Genomic DNA, 8,257 nt, shown 5'->3' with positions numbered 1-8,257 from the left:
TTGCCTCTTCCCGTGTGGTGGGGTGCATAGCTAGGGCCCTGACATGCATCCCCACCCCCATGGGTCTGCCTCAGGAGTACTGTCCTCAGGGGTGGGGGTGGGGCCAGGGGGCTGATTCATACCCTGTACTCTGAGCAAGGTATCGGTTTCCCCAGGGCCTGGTGGAGCTGGCAGGTGGGCAGACAGCAATACCCAACTGTCCCTGCTGGCCAACGGGGTAGGACAGGCAGGTCCCGGGTGGTCCAAGGGTGTGGGCAGGGTGGGAGAGGGCACGGGAGGGCCACCCAGGGGTGGGGAAGCTGGTGGGGGGGACACATGCCCACTTCCTCCTTCCTCCTGTCCGCTGGGGGTCTTGTGCCCTGGGGGGGCTGTGGGCTCCCTCCCCAGGGAGAGCAGAGCAGGCACAGGGTCTCAGGGCCTGCTACGACTATGGACAAAGGCTTCTGCTGGAGAGGGTAGAGCCAGACGTGGCAGCTAGCCTCCAGCACTCCCAGCCTGCCCACTCTCCTCGGGGACCCCAGGCTGTGCCCTGCCTCCCCCCCTTTGCACACAGGTCCCTCAGACCTCACACCCCACACCTGAAGGTGGAGCCTCACACGGCTCCGCCTGAGGCAGTCCCTGTACCTTGCTGCCTTCTCGGCTCCCCTGGGCCCAGACCAGGCCCCCTCAAGTCTCCACTCCCAAGGGACCCCAGAGCTGCAAGGTCCTGGCAACTAAGACACGGTGTCCTGGACCTGGCAGAAGGAGTTGTTCACTGGCTGACTATTGGTTGGAAAGACAGACAGGACAGATGAGCAGGTTGGGGAATGGGTGGATGGATGACATGACTGGGTATACAGAGGGGTAGAAAGTGGGACAAGCTTAACAGACGGTTTTGCGGGTGGACAGACAGGAGGTGCTGGGTGTGATGGGGCCTGGTTAATGGGTGGCCGCTGCCCAGCCGAGTGGTAGCCAACTCCAGCCAGTTGCACAGTCCATGCCTGGAGCAGCAAGCACCACGAGCCAGGTGGGCAGCCCCAGCACATGCTCCAGAGACCTGCCCAGCCCCACCCTCAGCTTCCCCCTTACGGGTTCACCAGGACCCCCTCTCACTCTACAGGGGGAAAGCCTGACTTTGAAGCCAGAGGAGAACTGAGAACTGAGGAACCTGCCCAGCATGGGAAAGGGTCTCTGGCCAGCCAGGGCTCCCAGGGGAAAAGGGAAGGGGAAGGGGCAGCTGGTGAGGCCCCTGAAGGAGGGATGGAGACCAGGAGAGTGAGGGTCTCCATCCCACCCTCCCAATAGGGAGTGAGTGGGAAGGGCCAGCAGAGCCTGTGATGCTGGAGGACAGGCAGAGCTGGCATCCCAGGAACACACGGATAATGTTCTAGAAGGTAGCGGGTGGAACAAGCTTTGTGTTCAGCACTGCAGATAGGCAGAACAAAGCGAGGCCTTAGGTCTTAACGAGGGTTCTGCCCCATGGGTGTGGAAGGGACTTGGCCGCCTGGAGCAGCCACAGGGCAGGAGTCAAGGGACCCCACACTCAAGGTCAGGCACCCATGGAGACCAGCAGAGGGCCGCATGGCCAGCAGGGCCTGCAAAGATGCTGCCTCCAGCTCAGGGACATCCATGTACTCGCCGCAAAGGGCCACTGCGGGGAACAGTGAGCCTGAGAGGCAGAGCCGCGGTGGGCCTGAGGACATGGGAATGGAATTCTGCCTTCCTCCACGCCCCACTGCTGGGCTTAGCACGGGAGGCAGGGGGACGACAGACTCTGTGGGATCCACCCAGTCCAGCTGCCACCCTCGGGGAGCTCCTGGGCCTGGGGAAGCAGCCCACCAGCACCCAGGGATGATGAGAGGCTGAGGCCCTAACTGAGGACCCTTGGGCAAAGGGAGGACGACTTCTTATCCCTGCTTCACTTTTCCCAACCTCCTGTTTGGGCTTCTACCCACCAGACCCTCAGTGCCATACTAGGGGCACCCAACCCCAAGGGGCTCACCAGCATGCCTGGCAGACCTGCAACCTCCTTCTTGGGCACCATGGTGGCACAGATGCCCAGGCCTGAAGTAGGCAAGCTAGCCCACCATAGCCCTCCAAGCCACCTGCCCCCTGCGTGACACTGCCTGGGCCTGTTTCTAGGCCCAGACCTACCCCATCCCGAGTCAGCCAGGCCCCAGCTGTGGCCAGCTGCCATCCTCCTAGGCACAGGTTGTCTGCCTAGGCACGGGTTGTTTGCATGGCCTGCTGTGTCCAGCCAGACTCCACTTGGCAAACTCCTACTTGTGCTTCAGAACCCCTTTCCAGCTGTCTGTGGGGCACATAAGCTGAGAATCCTTAAGGATAAAGGCTACAAAATGTCTTCTCCCAGGGCCACCTCAAGGCCTGGGACCCCTTCTCTGGGTGCACAGAGCACGATGGCAGGAAGAAGGGCCAAGACTGCTGGCAGGACCCCAGGGCCTTGGTGTGTACACAATAGGGTGGTGGGAACCTGGTAACCTCCGTAAGAGCCAAGGCTAGGCCCCCACAATGGGCAAAGCTATTCCCCCTCCACAAAGGAAACCTGGAGAAGCTTATATCCCAGGGATCCCTCTTCCCAAAACCACCCTTTCTTGCCCCTAACTACCCAGCCCCAATAAGCACATGGCATTATGTACCAAAAATTTAATTGAAATGCCTGTATAAAAAAATAGGATCTCCATACATCTCACACTTTTGAACTGAAAGAAACCCCATCCCTAATGCCTGGACACACCGGGACACAAAAACCCAGCTGCTAAAATAAATTAAAGGCCTATGACTCTGTCCCCCACCCCCCCTAGCTTTCAGAGCCAACAAGGAGACTGTACAGGGTCAATAATTTAAAACCTGCCACTCTGGGCGTGGCACTGCGACATGGCACAGCACCCACTCCCCTAAATCAACCACTATCCAGACAGGCTGGGTGGGGACACACGCCAGCTAGTGACTGGGTCCAGGGTCCACAGTCCACACCAGCAGCCGGAGGAAGGGCTGCTTGGGGAGTAACCTCGACAAATAAATTAAACCAATAAATAGCCCGGGGGTGCCCTCCACAAGGGCCATACCATAAATAGCAGGCAACCAGGGCCTGGACCACACACTGCCTGTGAGGGACACCCAAGCTGCTGCCACGAGGGCAAGAGGGACAAGGGTCCTCGTGTCAGCAGCGAGGTGAAGACCAGACAGTGCACGCCCGGTCAGACATAGGTCAAATAGGGTTGCTGAGGCCTGGGCAAGGGAGCGACCAGCCCGGTGGCAGGACCCCACTCTGACCTGGGTCGGCTTTGGACAGACAGGGCTGGAGAATTCCAAGTCCGTTAAGCAGCGTTCGAGAAGGCACTCAAAGCAAAGGAAACCAAGGCCCAGCGCCAAGAGCAAAGGTCACCCGAGATTGGTAGTCACTGCTGCTGGCCAACGGGAGACAGGCCGGACAGAGAAGTGGCCAGTGCATCTGGTCGCCAGGGGGCCAGGTGGCGCCTCCACGCCCCAACCTGACCGCCTCACAAGCTCTCGCTGCTGGAGGTGGTGCTGGTCCCGTCGTCAGGGTGGAGGACACAGAGCCGCAAGTCGCAGCTCTCTGGGGTGCCACCATCAGCCCCCAGCATCCAGGGATGGGCTGCAATCTGGTCCAGCGTGGGCCGCTCTGAAGGCCGCAGGGACAGGCACCACTCAATGAGCTGCTGGCACTCTATGGGAAAAGGGCAGCTGGGGTCAGGAAAGTAGCCGGGGTGAATAGCCTAGCCTGCCTATCAGCCCCCACCCCTAGCCGCAGACCTCCCCCACGCACCTGAGGAGACTCTCCTGCGGAAAAAGAGACGGCCACGGAGAATCTCTTCATCCTGCTCGAAGGGGATGTCCCCACAGACCATGTCGTAGAGCAGCACACCCAGGGACCACACAGTAGCTGAGCGCCCATGGTAGCGGTGACAGCGAATCCACTCTGGGGGGCTGTACACCCTGGTACCTGAGAAAACATGGTTAGGGGTTCAGGTCCAAGGCAGAAGTGCCAGGCGCTCCCAGGGAGCTCCCCTCCCTTTCCCCCTGACCCACAGGAGAGGCACCTGAGGATCAAAGCCGGCCATGAAATCCTGCCTATCACCACCCTGGAAAAGCCTGAGAAGCGGCCACACCTCCCCCAGAGGCCCGGGGGTGGGGGTGGGGGGCCGCTAGCGCCCCCCGCCCCGCCCCTAGCTGCCGGCGCCGGAGAGGCGGGTCACATGAGCCAGGATTCGGGTTTCACAACAAACAGACTTGACGTGAGGCTGCCAGGCGGGGCGCCGGCGGGAAGCGAATCCGCGACGCGATCCCTCCGCCGCCCGCAGGAGAACGGGAGGGGGCGCAGGGAAGGATTGAGGATCACCCGGCCTCCTGCTCAGGAGGAGCGGAGGGGGGGGGGGGGGGGAGGCGGGCGGGGAGCCCGGGCTTCCCCACGCGCTCCGCATTGCGGGGATTTCTGCTGCGGCGCCCAAGCTCGAGCGCACACAGGGCCCGCCCCACGTTCGCGGGAGGCTCGGTGGCAGCCCTGGCTACGACGTCAGCCGGGGGTGCTCCAGGGCAGCTCCCGGTACAGACCCACGTGTACCTCCCTTCACACAGACACGACCTCCTACTGCTGCCACCCTACCTTTGGTCCCCAGCTCAGAGCAAGAAACCATGAAGGTTCCCAAGTGCTCCCCACCCCCAATGCAACCAAGGGAGCGGCTGTGTGTTATCACCTCGCGCAAACTCGTCACGAATTGACTCATGTACACCCTCTTAGTCCTGCCAACAACAGCCCCACGCACCGTGCGGCCTCCCTCCCTCCAACTGTCGCCAGAACGACCAAACCAGACCCCCTGCGCGTCCCCCCACCCCGCCAGCCCTCCATGACCGTTACCCCCACCCCCACAGGACCCACGCGCGCGCATACCATCAAAGTCGGTATAGACTGTATCCTTGAGCAGCGCGCCGGAGCCGAAGTCGATGAGCTTGAGTTCGCCTGAGCGCAGGTCCACCAGCAGGTTCTCGTCCTTGATGTCACGGTGCACCACACCACAGCCGTGGCAGTGGCGCACGGCGGCCAGCACTTGTGCGAAGAAACGGCGTGCCAGAGGCTCATCGAGGGCGCCACGCTCCGTGATGAAGTCGAAGAGATCCTGCGCCGGCTCGGGCCGCTCCAGCACCAGGAGGAAGCCGTCGGGCCGCTCGAACCAGTCCAGCAGGCGGATGACGCCTCGCGCACCGCCCGCCGCACCCACCTTGCGCAGGAGCACCACCTCCAGGGGCACGGTCACACCGCCCTGCCGGACACGCAGGGTCAGCCGCCAAACAGGGGCTCCCAGAGCACCCCCGCTCCGCGCAGGGACGCCCCCACCCACCCCCGGCACTTACGATACTACCCCACTCGGTCACTCGCTCCCTCACCACGTGCTTCACAGCGACCTGGGGGTGGAGGACACCAGCGGTCAGGCCCGAACCGGGCCGCGACAGAACCAGCGCTGGTGTGGGGGGTTAGAGGGAGCAAGGAACCCGGCCCGGCGGCCCGACTCACCGGGAGCCCGTCAGCGAGGCGGCTGCCCGCATAGACCGTGCCGAAGCCGCCGCTGCCCAGCACGGCGCCGACCTGGTACGCCTTCTCGAAGCTCTCCTTCTCCGCCTTGGCTGTGGGGAGCGTGCGGGGAGCGTTGATGGCAACCGAGGACAGCCGGGCCCCCGGCCCCCGCCCGCCCCCGCGGCCCCGGCCCCCGCGCCTACCGGGCTGCAGGATCTTCACCGGGAGGTGGTCCACACCGCCGGGCCCGCAGAGGTGCGCCAGCGACCCAAACTTGGAGAGTAGCATCGCGGGCGGCAAGGCGAGGGCCCGGCTCCCCGCCTCGGCCGCGGCCGCGAAGGGCGGCCTCCCCCGAACCTCGGGTACACGGCGGACGGCCGGAGGCGGGCGCGCCCCGCGCGGGTGGGCCTCCTAGCGCCGAGACCCGTCGGCGCGCCCGGGGCGGGGACCGTCGCGCGGCACGGTCCACCTAGATACCGGCCGCGTAAACACGCAGCCGCCGAGCCGCTCACACGCCGGCGCCGCCTAGCCCCACGGTTTTGGGCCTCGGCGGCGCGTATCCCTCCGCGGGGGCGGGGCGGCAAAGGTTCCGCCCCCTTCCGCCAGGGCCGCGCTTGCCGACGGCCGCAGGGCACAAGCCGTGTCGGGCCGAAACACCCGTGGAAGTCTGACTCGGCACCGCGCTCCGCAGGGCCGGACGGACGGGGACGCGGGCAGGGGGCGCGGGGCTTCGGGACTAGATTCCCGTAGTAGGTGTCGCGGAGGCGCACACTGTACCGGTTCCAGGGCATTCGACCGCACGCACCTATCCGCAAACACACATACACAAACACTGCGCAAGCGCATGCCTGCGGGACGCGCGGGGCGGGGCCGCGGGAACCAATGGAAAACGCCCTTTCAGAGAAGCACAGGATTTCTGCCAATGGCGGCGCCCGGCGCGGGCGGGGCGGGAATTCCTCGGACCCCAGGCGGGCTGCCGCGTCGCGGAAGGTCACCGCGCCCCCGAGAGCCACACGCTCCTTCTTCCCGCTGCGCGGAGGAGCTCTCGGGAATCCGGAAAGCGACCCCCGTCCCGGGTGGTGCGTTGCGGCCGTGCGTGTGCGTCACCGTCGGCCGTGGTTCCCCCTCGCGGGGGCGGCTCCTGTCCCCCGCGCACGTGGCCCGGCCTCCCGCGGCGGTCCCCAGGGACCCCACGGGCTGACTCTGCCCCAGGCGCACCTTCTCCGTAGTCCCGGCCAACAGGCTGCCGGTCTAACACTGAGTCTGCCCTGGCGCTCAGCGCCCCTTCCCCCGGCCACACCCGTCCCTTCGGACCTTGGCCCTGCGCAGCCCAGGCCTGGACTGCCTTTCCCTGCTCCTGCCCCTTTGGCGCCTTTCAGGTGCAGCTACTGGCTACCTCCACCAGGGAGCCTACCTGGACCCCTGCGACGTGCTGGGCTCAGGCCCATATGGTCCTGATCTGGACTTGACTCTGGTCTGAACGTATGAGCACTCGGGTTGCTCCGTCCAGCCCCACAAGGCCTGGACCTCGGCCCAAGGTCACTGGCCTAAAAGCTGCTCCTAGCTGGAGGATGCTGGGGAGGCTGGAGGGAACACGACCAGCTGTGCCCCAGAGGCTGAGCTTGGGGTCCTCACCGCCAGCACCTGGCCCCAGTCTTGAGTTTGTGGGAGGGGGGAGGGGCCAAGGCCCTGATTCTGCTTCCTTGCCCCCATATCACTGCAGCGCATCGAACGGACCCTGAGGGCCTGGCAGCAACCTCTGGGTGTTCACCCCCTACAGGGACCGGAACTGGCTCAGCTGGCTCACTCCCCCCTTTCAGTCTCCCCCAAGCCCAGCCTCTTGCCTGTCCCCAGACACCATCCCCGTCCCAGGACAGCCGGGGGACCTTCCACTGGGGCAGCTGAGCCTACCACTACCCCACTGCATAGAGCTCTTCTATGGCCTTCCCTCACCTTGCCCATCCCAGCGGCCACCTATAGGCCCCAGGGTGCGGCCTGGCTGTCCCCTCCCACAGCTCCTGACATGGTCAGGAAGACAAGGACCCTGGGGGGAAGCAGAGGGGAACCAGCTCCCAAACCTTTCTCCAAAAACCCCAGGTTTCCCCAAATAAGAGCAAGGTGCCACCACTTCTCCAGCAAGGGGCCCCTGGCGGCACTCCCTAGCTGTCCCCCACCACCACTCTGAAGGTGGGGGTGGAACCCCAGAATCCCCCACCCTGTGCTGGACACGATGGTTGAACGCTTCCTTCAGAACCCAGGCTCTGGCTGGTGCTCCACAGGTGTGCCCTCCTGTGTGCACACGCCTGTGTCTGCACATGTGTATGTGTGCACATGTGTGTATGCATGTGCTAAGTGTGTGTACCCATGTGTATGGTTGTGTCCGTGAGTGCTGTGTGTGTGCACCTTGCATGGATCCTGAGCTTGGTGAGGAGGCAGAATGGAGCCTGGCCTTGGCGCAGGCTGTCCACCTCTGCTGCATCCTCCACTAGATGCCTTCAGTCCCTGGTGTGGGTGACAGGGAGCCTGGCATCCCACTTCTGTGACTGCCCTGTGTGCCCCCAAGGGCCTGCGTGGGGCGAAAACTCCTGCCCCCGCATGGAGCCACTGCCCCTTGTTTGAGTGGGACAGGTGGATTCAGGACCAAGGGCTGGGGCGCTCCGCAGGACACGATGCCAGGACCACATGTGTTTTCCTGGTTTCCAGAAGGCCCATCCGGCCTGGCCTTAA

At 64.2% G+C, this 8,257-nt stretch overlaps 1 protein-coding gene across 1 annotated transcript; it reads right to left on the bottom strand.

Moving 5' to 3' along the window:
- Window positions 1–2,628: 2,628 nt before the first annotated feature.
- Window positions 2,629–6,053, bottom strand: PIM3 (Pim-3 proto-oncogene, serine/threonine kinase). Its single transcript, XM_077169220.1, has 6 exons — window positions 5,734–6,053; window positions 5,531–5,640; window positions 5,371–5,421; window positions 4,910–5,279; window positions 3,788–3,964; window positions 2,629–3,688 (listed from the first exon to the last, which is right to left on the bottom strand). The coding sequence occupies exons 1-6, from the start codon at window positions 5,816–5,818 to the stop codon at window positions 3,501–3,503; spliced, it is 981 nt and encodes a 326-aa protein (XP_077025335.1). The 5' UTR covers window positions 5,819–6,053; the 3' UTR covers window positions 2,629–3,500.
- Between the last annotated feature and the right edge of the window lie 2,204 nt (window positions 6,054–8,257).

This window comes from Tamandua tetradactyla, chromosome 7 (assembly GCF_023851605.1).
Source record: "Tamandua tetradactyla isolate mTamTet1 chromosome 7, mTamTet1.pri, whole genome shotgun sequence".
NCBI lineage: Eukaryota > Metazoa > Chordata > Mammalia > Pilosa > Myrmecophagidae > Tamandua > Tamandua tetradactyla.
The sequence above is the reverse complement of the archived record's forward strand: the minus strand, read 5'-3'. Positions and strand labels throughout refer to the sequence as shown.

Bases quoted from the DNA above. Each gene is read 5' to 3' on its own strand.
- PIM3 (XM_077169220.1), bottom strand. From the start codon at position 5,818: ATGCTACTCTCCAAGTTTGGGTCGCTGGCGCACCTCTGCGGGCCCGGC. The intron at 5,422-5,530 runs GTGAGTCGGGCC...CTCCACCCCCAG, and splicing joins GCCTCGCTGACGGGCTCCCG to GTCGCTGTGAAGCACGTGGT. The intron at 5,280-5,370 runs GTAAGTGCCGGG...CGTGTCCGGCAG, and splicing joins TGACCGAGTGGGGTAGTATC to GGCGGTGTGACCGTGCCCCT.